Source organism: Zeus faber (genome assembly GCF_960531495.2).
Source record: "Zeus faber genome assembly, chromosome: 2".
Classification (NCBI taxonomy): domain Eukaryota; kingdom Metazoa; phylum Chordata; class Actinopteri; order Zeiformes; family Zeidae; genus Zeus; species Zeus faber.
This window is the reverse complement of record NC_137189.1, coordinates 50,432,965-50,460,399: the sequence shown is the minus strand read 5'-3', so window position 1 is coordinate 50,460,399 and position 27,435 is coordinate 50,432,965. Positions and strand designations below refer to the sequence as shown.

The window sequence follows — 27,435 nt, the reverse complement described above, 5'->3', positions numbered from 1 at the left end:
ACACTGTACTCAAATAGCACTTTGGTATTTAAATGCTTCTTTTGCACTTCTGGTTCGACGTCAACTGCATTTCATTGGTTCTGTAACTGTACTCTGCTAGTGACAATAAAGTTGAATCTAATCTCCCATGAGCCAATGTATATCAAGTTAAGTATTAAGTATTCAGTTGACATTGAAAATGTGTCCTCGCACCAAAGATCCTATCTTCCAGCTGGATGTCATGTTATTAATAAAGTAAAAACCATTGATTATCTCTGTTTGAGGGAAATGGGTCATGTTTTATAAGCACTACGCAGGGGAAACACTGACTGGATAGGATCCAGACGGCCCCAGAGCCTGCAGCGCCAGGCCATCTTTACCAGGGGAAACTCCCGAGCACAACTAGGGGCGGGTCCGTGCTAAAAGTTGATCCATCAATAGTGTTCGTTAACGCATGATTAAATGTTTGTAAGAAACTTCAACCTTAACAAGGTTTCAGAAGCTAAGTGTTAGCAAATAGGGTCATGACTGAAATCCCGTCTCTCCGGCTATCAGGCAACAATTTCAATGTGGAATTTGGAAAGCATGTTTTCTAGCACTCAGTGTTTGGGGTTCACAGAAATGTTTTCAAAGCCCTTTCCCCAGGAAACACGTATCGACATTCGCTCGGTGCTTTTGGTTATCAAGAATAATATTATATTGTTGAAATCACCCTGAATGAAATCAAATCTAATCTAAACGCTGGTTTTGCGGTCTAAACGCGGACACAAACAAACAGATGGAAGAGGTTCTATTTTTGGGGTTTTGGGATAAAGGTCCAGCTCTGGTTCTCACGCTGTGGACACACTGTGTGCTGGCTGGAAAACACGGTTCAGGGATCAGCAAACAGGAATCAGGGAAACCCCCGCAAGAAAAACAGCGCGGCCTCCGATGATGGAGCCGCTGAGGGCTGATTAATGAGTCGTCTCATGCCGAGAGAGGGCAGCAGGTCAACAAATCCACAGCGGGCTGCGGAGCAACGGAGATCTGAGCGTCAGCGGCTAGAGAGGAATACTACGGCTCTGTCTGTAGGGACCAAGCAATCTGCAAAGCAGCCATTTGCTGGTTTTTATCAGCTGGATTCTGCTGACGAGGCTGAAGAGAGGCATGCTCTATGGATGGTGACGGACCAAAGCGTAGTACAGTACCCTGCAACAAGCCAGAGTCACACAGGCCAAATATAAATCCTGTACTCACATCTACATTGTTCCTAATTCTCACAAAAGGGTTGGTACAACAATGTGCACCTACTAAGCCTTCCATAATTACACCACATCTCTTCCCTGTAATTGACAGCGAGCCACCAGACATGGCTCCAGCACCATGGTCCATCCCCCTGGGAGCTCCACTCCCTGAACATACAAACACAATCCAGCACTATTTGCACCAAGATCAGACCGCCAGGACTTGGAACTGGTATCTCAACAACAGATACTTCTGTCACCCAGCATCCGGCTAGCTAGCTTAACTAGACAGGGTTCTGGTGGTAAACATCCATCGAATCCCCTCAATGGGATTCAGCCTCTCGACGCTCTGCGACGGCAGAATATAGATACGCGACTACAACCAAAATGCTTGGAGACCCATTCCACCTGTCGCACTTGGGAAAGGTACTGGCTCCAGAGCTCCACATCCAGAGGCCTTGAGGAAGTCCAAATATGACCTACAGAAAGTCCTCAGAGATGCCAAAAGAGACTCTGACCCCAGACGCATGTGGTGTGTGGAGTGTGTTCCATGACAGACTATAAAGAGAGAAATGATAGTGATGGCCAGGCGGCCGCCTCTCTCCCCAATAAGTTCAACACCTACACACGGTTTGAGGCGAGCAACACCATTTCTACGGGGAGGCTAGTTGAGGACCAGGACGACGGCACTCTGTCCCTTACTACGGCAAACGTAAGGAGAGCTTTTAAAAGTGCAAATCCATGGAAGTCACCAGGGCCACATGGCATTCCAGGCTGTGTCCTCAGAGCGTGCGCCGACCAGATAGTGGAGTTATTTACGTCTATATTCAACCTCTCCCAGAATCAGTCATCAGTCCCCACCTGCTTCAAACAGACCACCATTGTCCATGTACCAAAGAAACCTTCCAGCACCTGCCTGAATGACCACAGCCCTGGAGCACTGACCACCATCACGAAGAAGTGCTTCGAGCGGTCAGAATCCACATCTGCTCCACCCTTCCTGATACCTTGCATCCCCTTTAATTTGCATACCGCCCCAACAGTTCTACGGACGACGCTATTGCCCTGATAGTACATACCACCCTCTCCCACCTGGATAAGGGAAACACATAGTAGAGTTCAACACTATTGTGCCCGCTAAGATTGTTCCCAATCTCAATATCCTGAGTCTTACCACCTACCTTTGCAACTGGATCATGGACTTCCTGACGGGCAGACCCCAGGTGGTGAGAATAGGTAATCTCAACTCCTCTGCACTGACCCTGAGAACTGGAGCCCCTCAGGGCTGTGTACTCAGGCCCCCCCTTTACGCCCTGTTCACGCATGACTGTGAGGCCACACGCAGCTCCAATCTCACCCTTAAGTTTGCACCACGATCCTGGGTCTCATCTCCAACAACGATGAGACCGCCTACAGAGAGGAGGTTAGTGACTTGGCAACATGGTGCCAGGACAACAACCCCTCTCTCAACATCTGCAAGACTAAGGAGATGATCGCAGACTTCAGGAAGTAGCAGGGGAGGGGTCATGCCCCCATTCACATCAATGGAGCTGAAGTAGAGACAGTTTCCTGCTTCAAGTTCTTCGGTGTGTTCCTCACCTTACCTGGTCCAGGTAAATGGACTCGCCTGTGAAAACTGCCAAAAGCGCCTATACTTCCTGAGGAGACTCAAGAAGTTTGGCATGTCTGCAAAACAAAACAACTTTTTCAGATACACCACCGAGAGCATCTTCTCTGGCTGCATCACTGCCTGGTACGACAGCTGCTCCGCCAATGATCCAAGGCCCTCCAGAGTTCGGTGAAGACAGCGGGGCGCATGGTCGGCTGCCATCTCCCCTCCGTGCAAGGCATCGACCACACACCACGCCTCAGGAAAGCATGGAAAATCATAAAAAACTACAGCCGCCCAGGATGTGGGCTGTTCTGTCGTCTGGGAGACGTTACCGGAACATTCGGCACAGACTACCAGACTCGCAGACAGTTTTTATCTCCAGGCTATCAGTCTTCTCAACCAGCAATAATAATTGTATTGATCATATTGATCACATGAACACAACATATGCTCTCGTAACTTGCACATTACCTACATTTTATGTACATATTGATCCGTACACCTCCACTTTATATTTATAATATTTAATATTTATATTCTTTATTGTCCAGTAATATCTATAACCATGAGGATAAATATGCTATATTTCCCATTTTTATACTCTCTGGAACTGTTGCTAGTTTTTTTTTTTTTTTTATTCCGTATATTTTTGCGCTTATTTGTAACTCTTTTTAATAATTTAATATCTTCTTTCAATACCTTCCACATTGTTGTCGCTTGCCATGTCACAAGAATTTCACTGTTCAGAATGACCCTGTGTTATACTGTGCATTTGATGAATAAAACACTTGCAGCCCTCTTGCTCCAAAGTATAAAATCAGCAGCTCCATAAAACCTGCCACAGTGTTAAGAGGGCAAGTGCCGTAAACAACATGAGGTAATAGAATGATTGCCGGCCTGTTCTGTTTTGCCATGAGGTCAGCTGCGCCCTCGACATTTACATCAAACAAAAGCCATTGTTTGGCGCAAAGTGGTGGTGGAAACAAGAGTTCTTTCAAGGGAATAGTAAAACTCATCAAACAATGATTCAACTCACGAAAGGTCACGCTCAGACTCAACGGAGCTTTCATGGGTTCTGGATCACGACAGGTGGTTATTGCAGTGATTGGTATGGGGGGGCAGGGGCAGGAACAGGTGATTAGTCGGGGACGGACGGGCACGGCTCTTGGTGGGAGGTTAAACCAGACAGAGCAGATATGCATGAAGCCTCTGAGATTCCCAACGCCCTGAAAGTTCAAGCAGAATGTCAAGAGCACTGTTCTCCACATTCCTGACACAGTTCAGCCCTCGGGCAAAAGCAGAAGAACCGATTCTCCCCAAGGGAAATCCCAAGTAGAAGAAACCCTTTCTAGTTGTATCCCCATTTTTGTAATGTAATGAATAATTAATATTTGAACTGCTCGTCATGATTCAATAGCCGCTTATCAATTACTTATCACTCTATTTTTGTTACATTTCGGTTATTGTGATAATCACACAAAGTTGTTGAAAAGTGTTTGTGAAGTCCTTGTTACTGTATATTTTTAGAATTGATATATAATGGTCCAGTTGTGAAGGCCGCTGCTGGATGAATAGAGAATAACGCTTTAGTCAGAAGCCAACGCAAACGCCTGAATAGGATAATGATCACAACGTGCGTTTCCAAATATAGCAACCTTGAAACGGCATTACAGGGGAACCAGCCCACTTCGCGCTGAGCCCGATCGGTCACAGTTCGGCTCGGAGTTCCCTGACCCGGAGGAACGACTCGATTAGAAACAACCTTTGGAGACACCTTCCAACATGTTGGTTTTGTTATATTAATGAGACAGAAAAGACAGTTCTCCGGTGCGGCGGGAGTCCCTCCATCCAACGCAGGACACCCGAGCTCCAACAGCCCCCCCATCCCCCCCCACCCCCCCGCCCCCAGCGTCTGAACACATCTCAGGAGGGGTCACGGCTTGAAACATCAGCAGACCTCATTATGTAACAGCACAGCAGCAGGCTGCACGCCGGAAAAAGGCCGGACGGATCCTCACCACCGGACAGAAAGCAGGGCGGAGCTTTCCTCCTCTGAAAAACGTTGCCGCACAACCGAGTGACGCTTGTAGTGATGACGGTCAGTATCTGCTCAGTGAAAAATAAATCACTTGTCAGATGCTTGGATGGCTGTTGGCGCTTCATTTGGTATTTTTCGGTCCGACCAACTTAAAATGCAACAAATGAACGTGTAGGTTTGAAGTTGAGACTTTACAGGAACTTCACAGATCCACCGTTGCTCGTTCCTCTTTGATGACCCCCCGTCACTTTGTGCAGCAAAATGGAAAACATCATCACCACAACAACAATACCATCACCCTTCTCCGTTCTGATCTCAGCCCTGAATGTGGGACACCAATTCCTTCACTCAGCACAGTTTTCTAAACCGTGCAAGGAGTGTGGGGGGGGGGGGGGGGGCAAGTACAAAGACTCCATTGTTCACCTCGGCCATTCCAAAAAGCTTTGTGTGTTTTTTAGCCAAACCCGGCTTCTAGGAGCCTGTAAACCTCAGTGAGTCAGCTCTCCACGGCCGGGCTCTGCCGTGTGTGCCCCACTGCATCATGGGGGGAGGACCCACCGTCTGTTAACTCCACCACCTCCTCCACCCTTCTACCTGCATTCCACATTACCCCGAAGCTCATGAAGACGGCCGCTGACACGCCCACTTCAGGCCAGCCACACACACACACACACACACACACACACACACACACACACACACACACACACACACACACACACACACACACACACACACACACACACACACACACACACACACATCCGTGTCCTGAGCATGGCCAGATACGGATGTGTTGGCAGCATAGAATAAGCCTCCATCTACGTTCAAGATTCAAGATTCAAGATTCAAGATTTTTATTTGTCACATACATATACATACTTCCATACATATATGCAGTGAAATGTAATGCAACGCACCCGGTGATAGCACACAAGAAGTCCTAGGAAAAAGTACTAAAATAAAATAAAATAAAAAGTAGAAAATTACTTTCTAATAGACCGACTAACTGACTCCTAAAACGTAATACAGTAAGTGGAATACTTATAGAATAAGATAAAAAATATATAGAATAAAATACAATAAAAAATAAATTGAAATAAAATGGAATAGGTTGAAGGAATATGGCTATGTATATACAGATATGTGCATTTAAAGTGGCATGTGAATTAAAGTGGCATGTGAATGTGAATAGTGTGAGGTAGTGTTTGGGATAATACAGCACAGTATACAACAGTACGGCGCAGCAATACGGCATCACGAACAACCCTGAACAGTGATACAGTATGTGGTACAGTATGCTACATACAGTACAGTAGGTAGTGGAGCCTAGTGCATGGCTCAGTTAGGACCCCTGGTGAGGTCAGCGTTGACAGTTCTGATGGCTTGAGGGAAGAAACTCCGTCTCAGTCTCTCTGTTCTCGCTGCGTGACTGCGGAGGCGCTTGCCTGACCGCAGCAGCTGAAACAGTCCGTTGTTGGGGTGATGAGGATCCTTCATGATCCTACGGGCTCTGCTACTACACCTCCTGGTGTATAACTCCTGCAAGGGGGGGAGGGTAGTTCCAGTGGTACGTTCAGCTGAACGCACCACCCTCTGCAGGGCCCGCCTGTCCTGGGCAGTACAGTTCCCAAACCAGGCAGTGATGTTGCCTGTCAGGATGCTCTCCACTGCTCCAGAATAGAAGGACTTGAGGATCCTCACCGAGACCCGGAATTTCCTCAGCTGCCTGAGGTGGTAGAGACGCTGCCTCGCCTTTCTCACCAGAGTGTCTGTGTGAACAGTCCATGTTAAGTCCTCAGTGATGTGGACTCCCAGATATCTGAAGCTGCTCACCCTATCGACAGAAGTCCCATTAATCCACAACGGCGCGTGCGTCCTCGATTGTGATCCACGCCTAAAGTCCACAATCAGCTCCTTGGTTTTGCTGACGTTCAGGTGGAGGCTGTTGTCCTGGCACCAGAGTGACAGGTCAGCCACCTCCTCGCGGTAGGCCTTCTCATCGCAGTCGGTGATCAGGCCCACGACCACGGTGTCGTCAGCAAACTTGATGATGGTGTTGGAGCTGGACCTGGCCACACAGTCATGTGTGTACAGGGAGTACAGTAGGGGGCTGAGGACGCAGCCTTGGGGGGATCCTGTATTCAGGGTGAGGGAGCTTGACATGTACTTCCCCACCTTGACCACCTGGGGGCGGCCTGTGAGGAAGTCCAGGATCCAGGTGCACAGCGGAGCATTCAATCCTAGCTCCAACAACTTGACAGCCAGTCTGGTGGGGACTATGGTGTTGAAAGCTGAACTATAATCAATGAACAGCATTCTCACATAGGCCCCCTTCTGGCCATCCAGGTGCGTGAGCGTGGTGTGCAGTACCTGAGAGACCGCGTCATCCGTGGATCTGTTCTGCCGGTCAGTGACCGGGCGACACACGGCGACCAGCACTGCCGTCTGCTGCCACGGGAGAGATTTTCACGGTCTGATATGACTACTCTGAGAAGAACACAGCGAGCATCATATGAGAGAAGCGTTCCGTCTTATTGTTGCTTCCAGAGTTGAGCCCCAGCCTCAGAAGCGGCCTACGCAGCGATCTCAGTCGCCGAGGGTTCAGTCCTTCGTTTTTCACAGCTTAAAAGATTAAGCCCATCAACTCGCCCACATTTAACAATGAGCTTGTTCAGCCAGTGGAGCACGTGTAGGAGCTCTGGGAAGCGAGCGGCCATTCATCAGATACCCTAACCCTTACCCTACGTGAATTGCTGCTGTTCACGTAACGTCAAAAGACAGTTCTGTCTTTGGAAACAAACATGGCATCATTTCAGTGTCTGCACGTTGCTTTTCAATCGCCAATCAGTTGCAGCAGTTCAACAAACTCCCCGACGGACATCCTGAAAGGGTTAGGGTTAAGGGTCATCGTTGCTGCTGCTCGACGGCTCCATGTTTGTTTTTGTTTTTGCCAGGGGAATTAGGAGTGTGAAGGAGTGACTATGTTGGTAAATTGGTGTGAAAGGGTCTTAAAGGGGACCTGCTGCGATGCTTTTCCTTATTTTCTGTCATATATACAATGTCACAATGTGGGATGTTGATATTAGACGAGGCCAAAGTGTCAAATAATGAGGTAAACTAATGACAAAGGAATCACTGTGCACAAGACGCTCAGGATTCCGGCCGCTCTGAACGCTCCGTTTCCAGAGGTTTGTTCTATGTTCTACGTTCTAATATGAGTGAAGATTCAGCTACTGGATTGCCTATTTCTCACCTCAAATTTGTTTAGAAACTCATTTTAGTGGACTGATGAGTTTAAATCAGTGAAAGTTCACTGAGAAGGTACACCGAAACCTGGACGACATACTCGAAAGCCATCGGCTCACAGATGCAGGGGCCTCAGGAGGGTGGCTCCGCCCATTTTAACAGAGCATCATCTGAGTGGTACTTTCAGCAGAAATTATTTTGGGGACCTCAGAGGCCTATTAACTTGTGTGAAAAGGACCATAATAGCACCACTGTAACCCTGTAGTAAACGGGTTACTGGGCTACGATAGGAACTCACCGCCCAGCCCCCAGGGAGATAAAGACCAGGATGTGTGACACAGTGACCTAACACCTGTAATTACTGAGCACGCTCACTAGGAACGGTTCTGGGATCTGACTCGTCTTCTCCCATCAGGTAGTGACTCAGTGTGAAATCCAAACAGTAAACCCTATCTCCAAGGGCCGGTGAGTCAGCGTAGAGGAGAGAAGAAGACGAAGACAAAGAAGAACAAGAACAAGAGCCGGTGGTCTGTCACCCCCAGATACAGCGAAGGACACAACTTCTGGGAAGCATTCTGAGAGGTGGAGGTCAACAGCAAGAGCTACAGGACAGAGCTCTCACAATGAATTAGGGCTGCACAATATGGGCAAAAATGTTATCACAATGTTTTTTTATATTGACCGATGTTGATAATTATGACGAGAAATATTTATTAGTAATAATCATAATAATAATAACAACAATAAATATAGCTGCAGGCGGAAATACACGGGGTCCAGTTTATTTGTGTTTGGTACGTTATTTTCTTTTGTTTTATGTGAAATGCATCACAATATAATAAACTTACAAACATCATACATCATGACATTTCACATCGTAACGTCAATAGAATTGTATTTTTTAATTGAGTGACTGACCTTCAGACTGACCTGGACATATAAACATAACGATTTCATGAATTATGTTTATGGCATCACATATGAAACAGTTCCAGTTCAACCAGATGTCCAAATTTTTAAATTATGATTTTGACATAGATGTATGAGAAAGGTCAGTTCTTAATAATTGTTCTAAATTGCTGAGTTTTAATATTGTTTGTAAGTTAAAAGTTGATTAACGAGTAAATTATTACAACAAATGAGAAAACAAGTCAGATAATTGTTTTAATAAACAGCTGTCCAAAACAGCTGGACAAAATAAGTCAACAAATATCACAGTATTTATAAAGAGCACATGTCAAATAAACAATAAATATTATTAAAATGTTAATCTTAATAAAATAAATGAAAATCGACAAACTGTATGAAATTGTCGCAGTAAACAGTGTTTATCAACATGGTGTTACATATCGTTTTTTAACGAAAGAAGACGTTAAGGAAGTTCATTTTAATGACGACAGCTTGATATTTTTCATGTATGTGGTACATAAACTAAACCACTGAAGAAAAGTAAATAAGTAAATGATTCACCTCCACTTTGTTTTTTTACCCTTTTCTCTAACTTGGTGACGTCAGGCACCGTGTTGTCGTTGGTGAATGTGACACAGAAGGAGCCTCCTGTGATAAACTGTCGTTGGACGCTGGAAATGTTTGTTGTCAAGTCGTCATGTTGTGTTGTAGCAGGTAACGCTGCATGACACACGTCGTCATAGTTACTGTAAGATCCATGTCGTGCTGCATTGCATCATGGGAAACTTCTACATTCCACTAATACTGCACATGTATTTCTCTGTGCACATTGTTTATTTCTGATGAGCCTCTGAACAACGAGACGTTTGGGGAATCAACACTTACGCTGAAAGTTTCTTTCTTTAGCGTTTTTTTCATCAGATATTTCTTCAGTTATTTTCTTTGAATATTGGGACCGACCTTGACGACTGGATTTTTGGACAATTTCTTCTTTATTGTCCTAGATTTTCGGCTATTTTTCGACACCTGTAAGAATAACAAAAATAGCTTTTGTAATTACTTTGCAGAACAATAATAATGAATAAATTTTATTTTATAAATATAATACATGTTAATTGTAAGTACTACTTTGGTGTATTTAATCTGTTAATAATGTGCAATTGGAAAATTCAGTTGAATAGATTACTTGTCTATATTGTAATGGAGACAACATTTATGTAACTACAACATTAATCTACAATTAGAATTATTACGGAATAATAAGTAAATACTTCAAACACGTTCTGCCTTTTCAATACCGTTTGTCAAGTTTAGGTGTAGGAAAATGTTTATACATGACGTTTATTTAAAAAAAATAAAAAAGTTTTTTATTTTTTATTTTAAACTAAATCTTAATCTTGTCATTGTTATAACTTACCTTGTTACATTGAAGTACATTCAGAGTCTCAGTGACGGTATATGGCATTGTCTCATATACGTTATTTATGATGTATTCATGTCAATTTAGGATATTTTCTGTAAAGTTGATTTGAGTTTTTTTACTTGAATTACATTTTCAGTAAGTAAGGTTTTCCCTGAAATACAAAAAAAGGTTGTGCCATTTCTGTGGATAATAAACATTGCAGGGCTTTTATTTTCCGACCCCTCGCTGGATCTTGTACACATCACTCAGTCGCATATTTCAGTGTCTTTGAGGGATGTGCTGATGAATTTTTGAGGATTACTTTTTATTGTATTTTTCATTAATCTAATCCAATATTATCAAAGTAATGTGGACCACAGAATTAATATTAATTTAACAGATCTACTGGCATCTACCAGGTAAGAAGCTGTATAAATATAGATGTAAATCCATAGTATGGTAACGTCTAAACACTACAGAGTGGCCGAGTCCACGCTCAATCACAATCTGTACATTTATAGTCAATAATATGATGATGTCATAAAGCATCTTACTATAAAATAATTTATAGTCAACAGTATGATGTCATAAAGCGTCTTACTGTAAATATAATTTATATTAAATAATATGTCATAAAGAGTCTTACTGTAAATATAATTTATAGTAAATAATATGATGTCATAAAGCATCTCACTGTAAATAACATTTATAGAAAATGATATGATGATGTCATAAAGCGTCTCACTGTAAACATCATCTCCTTCATTTTAGAACCAGAGGTGTGATGTGTCAGTGAACCAGAAAAACTGAATATTTCGGGTGATATTTGTTAGGTTTTTCACTAATATCTGCTCGGTATGTGGATTGATTTGGATGAAACTTCAACCACAAGGTCTTTGTGACAGCCTGACTCAAACAAGACATAAACCCTGCTTGCGTGTTATGCGGAGGTTGGTGTTCCAGATAGTTTTAGGCTTCAATATTCAGTAATTTTCACACAAACAATAACAATACAGGCTGGACCCCTAATAATAACGCTCAATTTACAGCTTCAGCTAAACACTGAACACATAAAATAAATATGTAAACAAAAAACAAGATAAATAATAAGAAATATATATTATATACATTTAAATCTAAAATACAATCATCATTGTCGTCTGAGAACAGTCTGAAAAGTTTCCCAATCTGGGCTCTGTGATAATATTCGGGGACATCACTGAAAATCTCGGATTCTTTCGTTAATGGCTGTGTTTTTGCGGGGATGGAGGGCCACGCTTGGCTCTGGTTGGGAGGGGGGTGAGTTCCACTTCAAGTTGGTGTTGGAGAAAGAGCCGCCACGTCAGGTCCGGGGAGAGAGCGGAGGAAGCTTGGCCCACCTGGACCCCGACACTGGTCAGGCTGTTGGTGTCATATCTTTGTTTCATCTGCTGTACGATGGACTGTTTGTGTCGTGTCTTTGTAGGTAGCGGGGGAAAAAAAAAAAAAAAAACTATCGAAAATAAATCTCAAATGTATTATCGTTTTCATGATTGAAGATTTTATCGTGAAAAATTATGAAGATCGTTTTATCACCCAGCCCTCCCATAAATATTTTGCTTAGCCCAGTTCTCTACTGTAAGTATCATGCACTCGGCTTGGGCCGATATTTGCAAATATCACAATGAACAATTTGGGATATCCCCAAAGCCTATCGTGCACAGTATCCCACCATAAGAAATTGTACCATGCACGTTGTCCTGAGGAGCCTGCCCCTCCGTCCTGAGGGCACAAAGTCAAATTCCTCCGAAAGAAAGTCGTCAGAACGGCCCAAGACTGACTGTGCGGCCCGGAGGATTTTTTAGTAATAAGTGTCTGACAAGGGCGTAGTTGCACACTAAACATTTTACTGTCCATTTATTAATCCGTTATTTTGAACATTTAGATTCCCAGACCAGGAGGGCAAGGAAAAGGTTTAAACCGACTCTAAACTCACATTTTCCGTCCAGTCGGTCACTGGATCAATATCTTTGGTGATCCTTTAACAATAATACTTTAAGAGATTTGTTGCCCTCATTGATTCTAACCCTCCTCTGTTGATGCAGAGCGTGCACTGACTGAGTGAAAACCTGGGTCATAGTAGTAGTAGTGCAGTAGTAACATTCACACAGGTTTCCACTGTGACAAAGTTCAATCAGAATTGGAAAGGTGACATGAACGACTGCTGCCCACTCTGGAGGACACACACACACACACACACACACACACACACACACACACACACACACACACACACACACACACACACACACACACACACACACACACACACACACACACACACACAATGCATTTCCAAGTGTGTTTGCATGGACATTGTTTTGCAGTGGCTGCTGCACACACACACTTATCTGCAGGAATCCTCGTGTGTGTTTTCCCTGTGCATTCCCCATTGTAGCCCCCCCCACCTCCGCCTTACATAACCTCACCCCCCCCACCCCCCCACCCCACCCCCGGCCCCCTCCACTCGCAGCATTCAGACGCCATGCGCTGACAGCGCTGCACCTCGAGCTGCAGCCACTTTGGATGCATGAGCTGCTGATGCATGAGCTGCTGGCTCAACACCACCCGCCTTCAGCCACCTCCACCCACCTCCCACAAGGATTATTCTGATAATCCTTCAATCTGTCGATTATTTCTCCCAAACGTATACGGTTCAGCTACACTGAGGTGGTGCTCATCGGAAGTGATCTGGAAACTGAACAGACATCCGGATGTTGCTTCTTTAACCCAGCTGATCAAGTACCGAGCAGCGGTTCTCAACCACCCCGGCCCCGGGGGGTCCTTAAGGAGGTGCTCAACTTAAGTTACAGTACGTTAGCGCCGTCAGAGAATAAGGACTGTTTGGTCACGGTTATCCCCTGACTAGAGCACACAGACTAGATCACATCAAACTGTGAAAACTGTGACTGAATCTGATCAAATAGGTTCTGTGACATAACTTACCAACGTAAAATATAAACCAAAGACTGTGCAGCTGTGAAATAGCACAGATTGGAACGTTAGACATGATCTGTATCTATATCTCTAGATCTTGCATCTTAAAATCCAGTGATTCAGTGTTAAAATTGAACTTTCCTAACTTTCCCTCTGTGGAGAAATCAATTATTTCAATGACTTCAGGCCTGCAGGCCCCGGCACAGGAACAAGACGCTCCGGTGTTCAGCAGGGAAACCGAGTCCGCAGACATAATCATATCTAACTGGTAACGGAAGAGAAAATAAAAAGGTTGTTTTGGGGACGTTCAGTGCCACAGATATCAGACCGTCCCTGGGTTCAGCGTGTTTGGCCTCGGTTTGGCCCAGAGCTCATGCACCAATTCCACCGCCCGCTCCTGCAGGATGAGGCTCCGTGGCAATTAACCTCGGTGCCGCCCCAACACCACCCGAGACCCCTTATTTGCTTTGGGCCAATTAAAAACGTAAAAAAAATAAATAAATAAAAAAGGGGGAAAAAAACCTGAGTTTAAGTCGTCCTTAAAGGAACCCGAATGATAAGTTCCGCCCGAGTTTCCAACGGAAAAATGGGGATGTGGTAACAATACCTCCAGCAGGGTTTTCTGTTGTGCATGTGAAGTCATTGGGAGAAAGGAGGCGCTCCTCACCTCTCACTGACCCGTAACGTTCCCTTACGTCTCACTTTGCTTAATCTGCTGTTCTAGTGAAAATACAGGAATCTCAAGGCATCGCACCGAGAGAAAAAAACAACAAAAAAAAAAACAACACACGCTTCCAGCTCTCACACGCACTGGGAATAAAGCGCCGAGGCCACTGCTCTACATGGTATGGGATCACCGCTCCACCTTCCACGTTTCATTGTGTTACGATACGTGCGGCTCCACCTTGGTCCCGGTCATGTGGCGCTGGAGGGTTCGGGCCGGGACAAGGTCATGTGACTTTCCACTGACCGTCGCTTACAGAGCCACGGAAAAATGTCAGGCAACAGCTGAGCGCGTGCAAGAACCAACTCGGTCCCGCCACGTGTGTGTGTGTGTGTGTGTGTGTGTGTGTGTATGTATGTGGACCCCCACCCCGTGCGACATGCAGCCTATGGCACCTCGTTGCTCCGCTCATTTCCAATCAGAAGGAGCAGAGGTGGGGGCGCGGCCCGCAGGCGATGCTGTCGAACGTTTGTGTTTTTCAAAGGTTTTCACCTTCCAGTGTCAGACCTCTGACCTGCCCAGAGGAAACACAACATCTCAAAGAGTTGGAGGCAAACGTATCCATAGGTGACGTAATGTCAGTAGAGCTCTTTATAGCCTTTGTATTTAAGGAAGTTCCTTAAAGCTTCAAAACAAAATCATATTTTACTGGATTTTATGGATATTTAACTCCATTTCCATTTGGTGTTGATAATGTTTTATTAGTTCTTACAAACAGAAGCGTCATCAGCCGTGAGCGAGCTCCGTCCACTGACATTCCTTCTCCACGGTGTGATCGTTGATCAGTAGAAAGGACGATTAGAGGAGCTGATCAGGTGACGCAAAACACAAACGACTGTTCTCTACTAAACAACGATGACCGCCACATATGAGTTTTCTACTTTTTTTTACTCTTTAAACTCAAATCTGTCTGTCTGTCTAGTTCTGGAAGAAACCACATGTCAAACAGAATCAGGTGGAGATTCCTCTCTCGTGGAAAAACCGCATGTTTTTGTGTAAATACTTCGCTCCTTCCTGGCCAGACTTAATATGACTCCGTCGGCGGGTGAACGAGTACAGCCTCACGCTTCACCGCTCACGCCGAGGACGTGGTTCAGGAGGCGCTCTGTTAATGTGGCCCAGGACACGCTCACGTTCACACTGCTCAAAGAATGTGGATGTACAGTATGTGGCCCAGACCACCTCCCAATGTGGTCTGAGCCATCGGATCTCAAACCGCATTGAGGACGCATCGGGTGCGTTCACCCCTGGCATTGGAGCTGTCCACTTGTGATGGGATCACCACCCGTGTTAATGTCGGGTGTAAACGGGGTCCTAATCCCAGGCTTTGCCCCTCATGCTTAATGGAGAGAGTGGAATATGTTGCACATGTTGCTTGACATAAATAATCTCTCTCTAGTAAAGTAAAGACAATAATGGTCGTAACAGAGTCAACACAGTGTTGTACATAAAAGAAAACAGAAGAAAAGGGAAAAGGTTATCAGCGACTTCAAAATTTAAATATGGGGTAAGTTAGTGTGAATAACAACAAAAGACTGAAAACCCTAATGTATTTTTTTCCCCAACTAACAGTTCGGCATACAACCTGTGCTATAGTTGCTGTACAAAGAAAATATTGCCCACCATATTAACCCATAAAAACAGCATCTCTCATGTCTTCATTTTAATACTTAATATACAATGTTGTTAAGAATATTCAAATCAATAAATAATGTAGAACTCCTACCTAGCTAACTAACTGAAATTGATTCCTCAAACGTAAAGCATTAGTGAACAGAATAATATAAATAAAATAAAATTAAAATAAAATAAGACTCAAAAAGATAATACAGAGTGGGGGTACAACATAGAAGTAAAGGGAATAGAGTCATGTATATGGGATAATAGAAGTAAAGTGAATAGAGTTGTGTATATGGGGTAATAGAAGTAAAGGGAATAGAGTTATGTATATGGGATAGACTATTTGTGTATTAAGCACCATCTCCGGGTGCGTTGCAAAGACGTTTCACTGCATATATGTATGAACGTATGTACAGTATATGTATGTGACAAATAAACCTCTTGAATCTTATGCTACTCAATAAATAGAAGGCCTGTAATAAACCTTGTGATCGGTGATCAACATTGGCCGATAATGCTTCCAGCGATCGGCCCAAAAAGCCCTGATCAGAGCACCCTTAATCAGCGGTTTGTTGTATTTTGCTCAATTGTAATCACTTTGATAGTTGAGTGACAGTGATCCTTCTTTATTATAATAATTATTATTATCATAATTATGGTATTATTACCATATTTCAATATTCGCACAATCCAGTGCAAAGTAAAAACAATTTGTGAAGCAATCATTCATGATGTGGATCTACATTAAGATCCTAGGTCGGCCTGAGCAGACTAATACGACTCGTGAGAGCAGGAAAAGACAATATAATACAATACTAATATATGATAACACAGTGCAGAGTTAAGCCTTCTTTGGAAAACCCTTGAGCCTCTCAATAAAAAGAAAAGCCGGCTGGACTCACAGCGATTTCCCTGCAGGCGGACATTGATATTCCAGTGCCTTCGATCTGTTTCAGTGCATACTCCTTTTCGTCTTTTCTGTGGAGAAACAGAGGAGACAGAGCATTGAGAGAAGAGACCTAGAGAGACAAACTATGGACTTACAGTTAACATTCTACTTAGTTTGGGGCATTAAAATGAAAATGAATAGAAAAGATGCCATTTTTTAATGCATATCACACACAAACAGGAAAAACATCCAAAGCTCACGACCGGCTCAATCAGGAATGTCGGGCCGTTACTTATTAAGTTTGTGTCGTGATCAAATTGCTTGCAACCAGAATTAGCCCTGGAGGTTTAGAGTGTTGCAGATTATCTGATAGTACAAAGCCAGTCGTCATGGAAACACGTCAACATATTAGGGGAATTCTCCACATTGCCCCGCCCCTCCGTGGCCCCAGGTGATCAGGTGGTTTCTTTGTGACCTCAGAACCGGTGCTGAGGGAAATGAAGCTTTGTGAAGCGCTGAACCACTTTGAATCCTGTGCTGCTCTGGAACGGAGCGTCCGAGCTCAGCCTCATGAGCCGGCGCCAGTTTACACCAAAGAAGCAGCAAAAGGCGCACACACACACACACACACACACACACACACACACACACACACACACACACACACACACACACACACACACACACACACACACACACACACACACACACACACACACACACACACACACACACACAGTTCTACACCAGGAATCTGTTCCACAGTAAAGTGTGTGGCCACGTTTTGCTTATGGCCTGTGTTCTATGTTCTAGGTGTAAAACAACGCCATGCCCTTTTCAAAGAAACCTAAAACAAGTTTACCCCTGGCAAAACTACGGGACTTAAAGGCACATAAAAATGGATTAAGACACACAGTGTTCTCTGAAAATGGGGACAAATACACGGGGGAATGGCTGGGCAGCAAGAGGCATGGTAAGAGGAAACCAAAATAAGTTCAATGAAACAGCTATGAGCAGCTCTTCATCATACAGTGCTCCAGGGTGCGATCATTTTGGTCACACATGCGACCAAAGATCACGTTCAAATATTTTTAACAAACACCACTGGGTGTGCAGATGTTTGCCTTTGAACAAATATTACAAACAGCCTATTTTCTGTAGATTATTTTTTCAGCCTATAGTGGGATTGTATGTACATCTTGCACATGTTCCATGCATGTGTGTGTGTGTGGTGTGTGTGTGTACTCCTCCCACATTCTTTGCTCATGAATGAGAGAAATTGTGAGCGACATCACAACCTTAAAACATAGCCTAAAGTTTGTTCGTCAACAAAAATGCTGCTGTGTACATTACACCTGTCCCCAGCCCTGCAAGACCCGGCCCAGACCCAACATCATTAGCAGAGTTACCCCTGTCCCCGCTGTCCCCGGCCCCAAGATGCTTCATCCTGGCCAAACATTTTTTTGGGTGCACCTAAATTAGGTGCTGGTGCACCTAAATAGAAAAGTGGAGCCCTGTCATATCAAATGATGATGACTACATTGTAAATAACCAATACTATATTTAAAGGAAAAGGAACTCAAGTTTGGATGAAGGCAGGTGTCGTCTACGATGGAGACTGGAAATTTGGGAAATGTGATGGATATGGTACCTACAGCAAGATAAACCCAGAAACAAACAAATGTGTACGACTCTACTGTGGTGATTGGAAAAATGGAAAGAAACATGTAAGTACACACACATACACACGTCCTCCGCAAAACCCATTTGCTAGAGACATAGTACTAGTACTTTACTTTCCTACTACTCCATCAGGGGTATGGTACATACTACTACAGTGAGTTGTCAGTCTATGAAGGAGAGTGGATCGAGGACCAGCGCCGCGGCTCTGGAATGATGTCCTACGATAACGGAGACATATTCGACGGACAGTGGATCGACGATAAGCCCCAAGGGCCCGGCATGGTCCAGTCTGGTACGGGAACCGACCGAGTTAAATCTGACCAATTCAATTTGGAACACACACACACAACGGACTGGACTATGGATTCATTAATTGTCCTGTGGATTTTAAACATGTGTTTTTCCACCTCGTGTCAAAGCCAATGGAAACCGCTATGAAGGCATCTGGAAGGATGGAAAGAAGAACGGCTACGGAAGGTTCCTCTATCTGGACAAGGGCCAGCTCTACGAAGGCTTCTGGGTAGATGGAATAGCTAAATATGGTGTTCTGACTGATTCTGGTAGAGATGTTGCACCAGCACCACCAAAGTATTCCATTCCAAAGGTACAACATCTCTTCTGGCTGCTGCTATAAATAATATGGACGAATTGAAGATCACGATAATCAAGGAATATGCACAACATCATAGCAGAATTTTCATTCATTGCCAATTTTTTTCATGTAGGTGGAGCTGGTGGATCCACAGTCTGCCTTGATGGAGTCCATATCATCTTGCAGATAATAGTACTCAACAAATGACGTCGTGGTTTCCTTGTGTTTTCCACAGTTTGTTCAGATGCAGCAAGATTTTCCCAATAACTTTGCACCTAAATATCAAATAAAAATATCACAATACTGCTAATGGAAAGGTTTTCTTGACTTGGGAGTAAGCTGCCTAATTATTATTATTTTTTTTTTTAAATGGCTCAATGTACATATTTATCAGCAAAATGGATGTGTTCCTGTTGGCCATCGCAGGCTTGTACGCTGCACTCTCTGAACTGGTGAACGTTGCTCCTGAGAAAAGTAGGGGTGTCACGATTCTCCAAATCCACAATTCGATTTGACTTTCAATTTTAAGCTCAACATTCAAGAGGTTTATTTGTCACATACATATACCTACGTTCATACATATATGCAGTGAAATGTCTCTGCAACGCACCCGGCGATTACACACAATAACCTCTCCAAATACTAAAATGTGCGTACACGATTTGATTTGAGTTTCGATTGAATATATACACTACTCACAAAAAGTTCGGGATATTTGGCTTTCGGCTGAAATTTATGGAAAATGTAAAAAGTTGACGCTACAGTGATATGATATGATGAAAGTAGGGCATTTAAGTAGAAGATACAATGGTGATTTCCTCATCTCAAACTATGTATTGAAACAAAAGCCAACAACAGTGGTGGGTTTACCACAACAACAAATGTCAACGTCTTAATAACTTGTCATGTGCCCTTGAGCATCATTTACAGCTTGACAAGGACGTCTCAAGCTGTTCACAAGTCGACTTATTGTCTGCTGAGGCCTGGCCCCCCACTCTTCTTGAAGGGGGCCCTCAGGTCATTGAGGTTGTGGGGTACAGAGTTAGGAGCCTCTACACGGCCACTCAACTGATCCCATAGGTTTTCTATGGGATTCAGGTCTGGAGAAAGTGCAGGCCACTCCATTTGAGGTGCCCCAGTCTCCAGCAGCCGTTCCCTAATGATGCCTCCTCCATGAGCTGGAGCCTTGTCGTCCATGAAGATGAGATGAGGCCTGTGTAGTTCAAGCAGGGGCACAATGACTGGATAAATGATGTTATTCAGGTAGTATGGGCTTGTCACTGTACCATTCACATAGTCTAGGGCAGTTCTGTATTGACTAGACACACCTGCTCACACTGTAACACCACCACCACCAAAGGCTCGTCTGGTGACAACAGTGGCTGATGTATAGTGCTCTCCTGGACGTCTCCAACATCGTTGGAGCCATCATTTCTGCTCAATGTGAATGAACGTTCATCAGAGAACAGCACTGAGGCCCACTGGTCCCTTGTCCAGTGTAAATGCTCCCTGGCCCGTGCAAGACCATGATGCCTGTGCCGGGTGGTGTGGTCAGGTATCCTTGCAGGTGGTCTAGCACGCAGACCACGCTGATGTCAACGGTTTTGAATGGTCTGACGTGACACTTGGTGCCTCTCACCTCCCTTAAATGTGTCTGGAGTTGAGTGGCATCATCATGTGGTTGCGCAGGGCACTGTTCACAATGAAGCGCTCATCAGTGTGGGATGTGGCCAAAGCACGTCCACTTCTATGCCTTTCTGTGACTCTTCCAGTCTCTGTATCTCTGTTGCAAGCTGCTGATGACGCTCTGTGACACTCTAAGCTCAGTGGCCACTTCCCTCTGACAACATCCTGTTTGAAGCCTCGCAAGGCGAGGTGCTGTTGATCAGTTGTTAGGTGTGGTCTTGGTCTCATGATGTCAACATGTGAACAGCATGATGAAGAGGACTTTAAATACCAACTATAATTGAACCAGGAAATGTATTGGTGGATTCATGGATCAAACACCTGTTGTGAATTTTGCCGTTCAGGTCCTTGTTAGAGAACAGCAAGTTGTGCAAAAAGTACTGAAACATTGAACAGCTGAACATGTGCATTCAAAAGTTTAGAGAAGGTCAAATGAAGTTCACGTGTAAAGGTTATAGTGCATTTTAGGTTCATCCTGAAATTTCACCCGAAAGCAGAATATCCCGAACTTTTTGTGAGGAGTGTATGTATTTTCTTCAGCGCTGACGCTATGCCATTAAGCCCCTTTCATACATAGTTCCCGGTAAATTACAGGGATAACCTTTCCAGCACCGAATAATAAGTTTCACTATTGACACATGCAGCTATATTCAGGGTCATTCCCATCTTGTACCTTTCCACACATGCCGTGATAAAGCCGGAAAAGATGGGGCAGGGCACTGCCCGGCAGAAGTCCCCCGGTGCGATCCCGGTCGGCCACTCACCCCCGTTTTGAAACGGCTATTCCAAAAAATAAAAAAATTTAAAAATTTCTGATTTTACTGTCGACACTGAGACAGTGGGTTGTTTAGTCGGCACATTAACACCCCTAGTTTGTACATGTGTTTCAATAGCATAAACGGACTGTAAATACCAATAAAAGACGATAATCTTTTTTTATTTTATTTTATTTTTTACTGGGAACAGTATGCCCCCCCCACCCCCCCATCACCCCTCTGAGATCTGCGGCCTGGCGGGTGCAGTGTGTGTTGGGGGATGCGGCGCAGCGGACCCCTCCACGGAGCAGACCGCTGCTCAACCAACACAGAACCAAATTTCGTGAAAGTCACCCCCAGTGCAAAATGGATCTGTTTACCGGCGGATCCTGACCGCCCCAACATGGCGACTATATCGAACAATATTACCCACAAAAATATGGGGAGAATCGTGAACCTGCTTGTGATTTCTAAGTTCGAAATCGACTGTTCATTTTCATAGATTTTCGATGTCGAATCGTGACATCCCCCGAGAGGAGGAGTGCAGATGGTCCTCCACCGCCTTGACCACTTCAAGCCTCTTCTACCATGCCCGCCTGTCTAACCCTAACCCTAACCCTTCTCGGCCTTTCTGCTTGCATGAGATTGAAGAGAGAAGGTGGTGCCAGGAGCTGCACCTCCACATCTACAAGCGTCAGCATCACCTATTGAAGGCTTTGCTAATGTAGCCCATTAGACCTCCTTCATCTGTAGTACACCACCTACTCAAAGAGCCATGGAGCAGGGGATCCCTCCTGTGAGCGGGACCCGCCCCCGGAGGATTCTGTTGTTGAACTGAACATCTCCTGAAAACTGCAAGACCTGGATTTAGAAGACTCGAGTGTGACCGTGACGTGACGGGTCCGATGAACAAGGACACGCTGCGCGGATAGTCGGGTCTCCGGGCACTTGTTGGTCTACCTACAGCATCTCGTGCGGGAGGTTCAGGCGACAGCCAAGCAGCAGCCAAGCGGCAGCCAAGCAGCAGCCAAGTGGTCATGTGCTTGTAAGTAAAAGCAATATTCGGGGAAACCGGAGACTCCTTGCGAGGCCGAGTGTTCCCAGTCAAACTGTGCTGCAGAACGATATTGATTATATCTCACAAGTCATGTTCGGGAGTGTGAAACACAGCCCAACCACGAGGAGCGGCAGAAGTCTCCATTGAAATACACTGGGTTTAAAGCTGTGAAAAGTGCCTGTGATCTGCAGGCAGAGTCTACTCACAGCTTGATATTGTGCAGAACTCTCCAGATCAAACAGCTTCTCGTGCTGCTCCCATCAAAGCGGCATCGGCGTTATTTACATCACAAATGGAAATGATTTAATTGCAGCTTTCAGGCCAGGGGCGACTCTCAATGCTCATTTATCTCCACAGCCAGTCTTTAAAGTTCTTCTCATGGAGAATTGACTTTTTTTAAATCTTAGGATAGAATCATGTGAACATGTATGTGCTTAAATTGTGCTTGAGCACCGTTTAAGCAAAGATTTGGCATTTGACAATGTGTTCTTACATGAATTTGCTCTAACTTTCAAAGAAGATTCATCCTTTAAATGTATCCTGTAAAATTACATTTCTCAACTGTAACTAAATGAGAGAACACATTCAATATCAAATATAAAAATATAAATATTTACTACTACTAATAATAATAATAATAATCTGACACCTATTTTTATTTTATTTTTTTTATGTGTTTTTATAAGTCTAGAATACTTCAATTAAATCAGTTGTATGTGCAGTTGGCCCTATTATTCATCATTATTATTATTATATATGAAATAACCTGGAGCTGTAACTTCATCACAGGACCACAGGCGTTAGGGAGCCACATTTCCAGGTTTATGTAGCACACATTCCCTTTTCTGCTTTCACAAACTCACTCATTTAGCCAATTTCCAACATGGTTTAGTAGTTGTAGAACCACTCTTTCCCTTTGAAAAAAAAAGTGTAATAACGTTGTGGTTTGCAACTAAAGTGTCTTGGAGAAGCTGTTCTCATGATGTGTGCTGCCAGCTCTGCACACTCTCGATTATGCTTTTAATCCTCCTATAGGGAGTTTACCATGCTACCCCTCCCACACTTTGAGCCACAAAGTCACAAAATATATGAAAAAAAAAACGTCTCGATCTGGGATTGTGTCACAACTTTATGTCAATGCTTTATGGAATATTCCACTTTTTGTTCCCGAATTTTGCCGAATAGTTTTCCTATGGGAAATGCCTATATGCAGCAGGGGAAATCCAGTCGTCGCGGAAAAACATCTATCTAGCTATAAAGTAAGGAATCTGTCTGTCCTTCTATTATCTGGACAAATGTTCATCCGAGCTACTTCACACTTGGTGGGCATATCGCTGGGGACCCAAGGACGCGCAGTGTCCAATTTGGTGCAATTTTGACACGTGTAATATTAAAAAACTTTCAATAAACAGCGAGCCACCAGGGGGCGGGGCCTCAGGGCTCTGAGACCCCCAAAGCCCCGCCCCCTCGGTAGAGGTGGCAACCGGGGGGCATCATCTGGCAATGTCCTTGTGACCTCACAGCTCTCCCCCTATAAAGCCGAGCGTTTGGATCACGCACGGCTTCTGCACCAGCACGGCAGCAGCGACGCACAGGAGAACATGACCAGGGGTGCACGTCGCCATCAAAACACGATATAGCATTTAGCAACAGAAGGCGCCATAATGCAACCTCACAGTTGGATACGAACCGCCGTTAAAACACCGGAAGAAGAACAAGAAGAAGTAGAAGAAGAAGGCATCAGCTAGCACACCAGGAAAATAAAGACCAGAAAGGTTGACAGTTGCAGGATACAAACTGACTCGCACTGTTCTGGTCCACACACACACACACACACACACACACACACACACACACAATGTCCTAGCAGCTGCTCCCCCTCCATGGCCTGTTCCAGACCAAGACACCGTCTACACAACGTGTTCCGGGTGGTTCTGTGGAGTTTTGTTGAACTGAAGAGCAAACTCAAAGCCTTGATCCAGTTTGAGTCCTGGTCCAAAAGACGCGGTGAAAGTAAAACATTTGCGGCAGAGTTAGGTAAGAAACCCAGGACGGGGAGCGGGGCGTTACAGGGTGCCGGCAGGGTCTGACGGGGCGGCGGGCTCCCCCTCCAGTCCAGCGAGCGTGGTTTTCATGGTTTTAATTTCTTTAATTAGCTTCAATGGGTGATCTTCAGAGGGAGCCTGATAGAAGCCTCTAGTCTCCCCTTGATTAAAAAAAAAAAAAAAAAAGCGCCCTGCAAGAACGTTACGTATGAACGTGTTTAACGACGTTGCAGGTCGTAGTGCTTTTCGTCCGAGTTCTCTTGGTTTTATACCGTCCCAAGGTAACTTGTCAAACTTGTCAAGTGCAAAAAGGGACAATGCCCCGGTGAACGCCGATGGCTCTGTCGTGCGTTCAGTCTTTTGATGTGAAGGCCACTCTAGTGCCACTTGAGAAGCTCAGCGCTGTTAGTTATGAGACAAAAATAACTTTGTGGGTTACTGCCCACCATCTGACCATTTACAATAACATCATATCATGGTCATTTTTGCGAAGGTGCCGTCTTAATTAGGGTTGCGCCGATTTATCGGCCGCACATCGGTATCAGCAGATGCCGGCCTTGTTGACCGGCATCGGCAAATAAGACGGCGGTGGCGAATGTTTATCCAGTGTTTCCTACGCAATCATAACCCATCCGTCCATTTTTAGAAGACGCGGGCTCTCCTGAAAACATCGCCGTCGGCCAAGTTATTATTTTAATCAACGACATCAGCATCGGCCCAAAGTTTCTCATTCGGCGCATCCCTCGTCTTATTATATCAGTTTCATTCGTAATGAATCAGGTGGAGAGACGAGTTGAAAGGGCAGTTTAAATAATTGTTCAACTGTGCAGGCGATGGACTGGACACTGTGAGACACCATGTGAATCCACACAGTGACAGAAAAACATAAATCCAAAATAAGTGGTTGGTTGGAACACCGCTTCAATTAGAGAAGAGGTGTTGGGACGGTATGAGGATGGATATATATATATATATATATCCATATATACAATTTTGTAGACACTCGTGCATTGCAATACTATGGGCTGTAATGCAATATTAAAGGCGGATATGCAGAGTCTCGCAGTAACAAAGCGGTGCACAGCGGGTTTTTAAAAACACGCACTGATCCCAGGGAGGAAACGTGGCGTGTTGTTCCCACGCAGGCTGCGTTGAACCGAGGGCGACATCTCGACGCGATCAGGGGGAAAAGGAGGAAGGCGCGTGTTCGGTGGGTCCGCGTGGAACGCCGACGTGCGTGCGTGTGCGCGTCCGAGGAGAAGTTTGCGGCGACGCGACCAGGTGGGAAAGCACAGGTCGATAACGCAGGGGGGCAGAGGGTGAGACGGGGGCAGGGCAGAGGGTGAGACGGGGAGCCGCGCAGCCCCGGAGAGCCCGTGTTGTTCGGGGAGTCGGAGGAGGAGGAGAAGGAGGAAGTGGAGGAGGTGGAGGTGGGAAGGAGCATGAAAACAAACACGCACGCACACGCACGCACGCAGCGCCGTGGGGAGGTTCAAATCACCCCCCGCTTCGACACACACACACACACACACACACACACACACACACACACACACACACACACACACACACACACACCGCGTTACCGGGACCGTGTTTTCCCCCAAAACACGCATCCAGGCACAGCGAGCCGCCGCGCAGCCTCTTACCCGTCCTTGCGCCTGGCTTTATAAACGTGTCCGTAGGTGCCTCGACCCACTTTACAACCTTCATATTCGAACAGATCCTCCACTCTCTCCCGCTCGGCCGCCAGCTTTGTTTTGAAGTCGTAATCCATTCCGACCCATAAATACGCCTTAATTTACAATAAAAAAAAATAAAATATTAATTATTACACGCATTAATTAAATAATCTGCTCCCTTTATTCCCCCACCATTTCCTTGTTTGGGATTTTGGTCTGCTCCGCTTAATGTTCACTGGCTCCTTGACGTCTCTAATTGGGGCGCGGTGCATGCCGGGTGCTGTAGTTCCCGCGCGGTTCCGGCCGCGTTGTGCCGCCGCGCGGGCGGAGGGCCGCGGGGCTCCGCGGGTGGGCGCGCTCCGAGGACGCGGGGGCCAGGGCGCCCGGTGCCGCGGTTGTGGGCGAGTCGAGGGTGATCGACCCGGGAAGTCCGGGCGATATAACCACACCGCTTAGAATAACACGGACGCCATCTTGATTCAAGACACTTTATTTGTCACACGCGTCACACGAGTGTGGTTCGTTGAGGTGATAGAGAACGGCTCCAGAGGAGGTGCGAAAGAAGTAGGCAGAGCAAAACAAACATGTATAACAAGCGGAGAAAAAGGAAAATATATATACAAAAGCAAAACTATATCTGTACGAATGTGTGTACGTTCATAGCCGTTCTTGTACGCTTTCTAAAATGTTTCAAAAGGATGTTGAATGTTTGTACAAAAGAAAATAGCATACTTTATTAATCCCCAAGGGCAACTTCTGATTTTACAGCAGCAAGAACAGTGCAAAGACATACAAAATACAATTTGATTAAAACCTTTTTTTTTACATAAACAGAAGTTAACAGGCACTATGTTAACACTGTGCAAAACCCAACATGGGTCATTTTATTATTACGGTCGTGAAAACAACAGTAATAGTAAGCAATTTGGTACTAACGGTGATAATAGTAATAGTAGTTAATAATGGTTGTACCACTAGTAGTAATATGTAATTAAAACTGCAAACAAGGGGGGGAGGGTGGTAAAGGGAATGCCGTGCAGTTATATTACAAGTGCAGTCATATTGCATCTGCATCCGGCTGCATCCTCAGGTCTGTTGCAGTAATAACACATTTCACTGCTGAAAAATGTGTCGTCATGTTTGCGAACCGCTCGGCTGAGTGACAGCTTTTTGAACCAATCATAGCGCTGGCAGCGACCGTCCCGCAATCTGATTGGCTGGGGCAGAGAGCGACAAATGGCGGGCTAGGTAAACACAGCAGCGATTCTTATGCTGCGTTCCATAGCAACCTGAAAAGCGGTCATTCCGGGTCTA

At 45.0% G+C, this 27,435-nt stretch overlaps 2 protein-coding genes across 2 annotated transcripts in view; one reads left to right on the top strand and one right to left on the bottom strand.

Moving 5' to 3' along the window:
• Positions 1 to 26,297, bottom strand: part of cdk19 (cyclin dependent kinase 19) — an 86,455-nt gene extending 60,158 nt beyond the window's left edge. The window contains exons 1-2 of the mRNA XM_080024019.1: positions 26,089 to 26,297; positions 16,635 to 16,710 (exon numbers count right to left, since the gene is read on the bottom strand). Coding sequence (XP_079880145.1) covers positions 16,635 to 16,710; positions 26,089 to 26,216 — 204 coding nt within the window. The 5' untranslated portion in view covers positions 26,217 to 26,297. The remainder of the gene's footprint in view (positions 1 to 16,634; positions 16,711 to 26,088) is intronic.
• Positions 17,450 to 23,462, top strand: LOC307227307 (MORN repeat-containing protein 3-like; the record flags this gene model as incomplete). The annotated part of the gene is made up of 5 exons (XM_079996589.1): positions 17,450 to 17,594; positions 18,191 to 18,348; positions 18,437 to 18,596; positions 18,724 to 18,908; positions 23,430 to 23,462. 5 exons carry the CDS (start codon positions 17,450 to 17,452, stop codon positions 23,460 to 23,462), a joined length of 681 nt encoding a protein of 226 aa, XP_079852715.1.
• Positions 26,298 to 27,435: the final 1,138 nt, after the last annotated feature.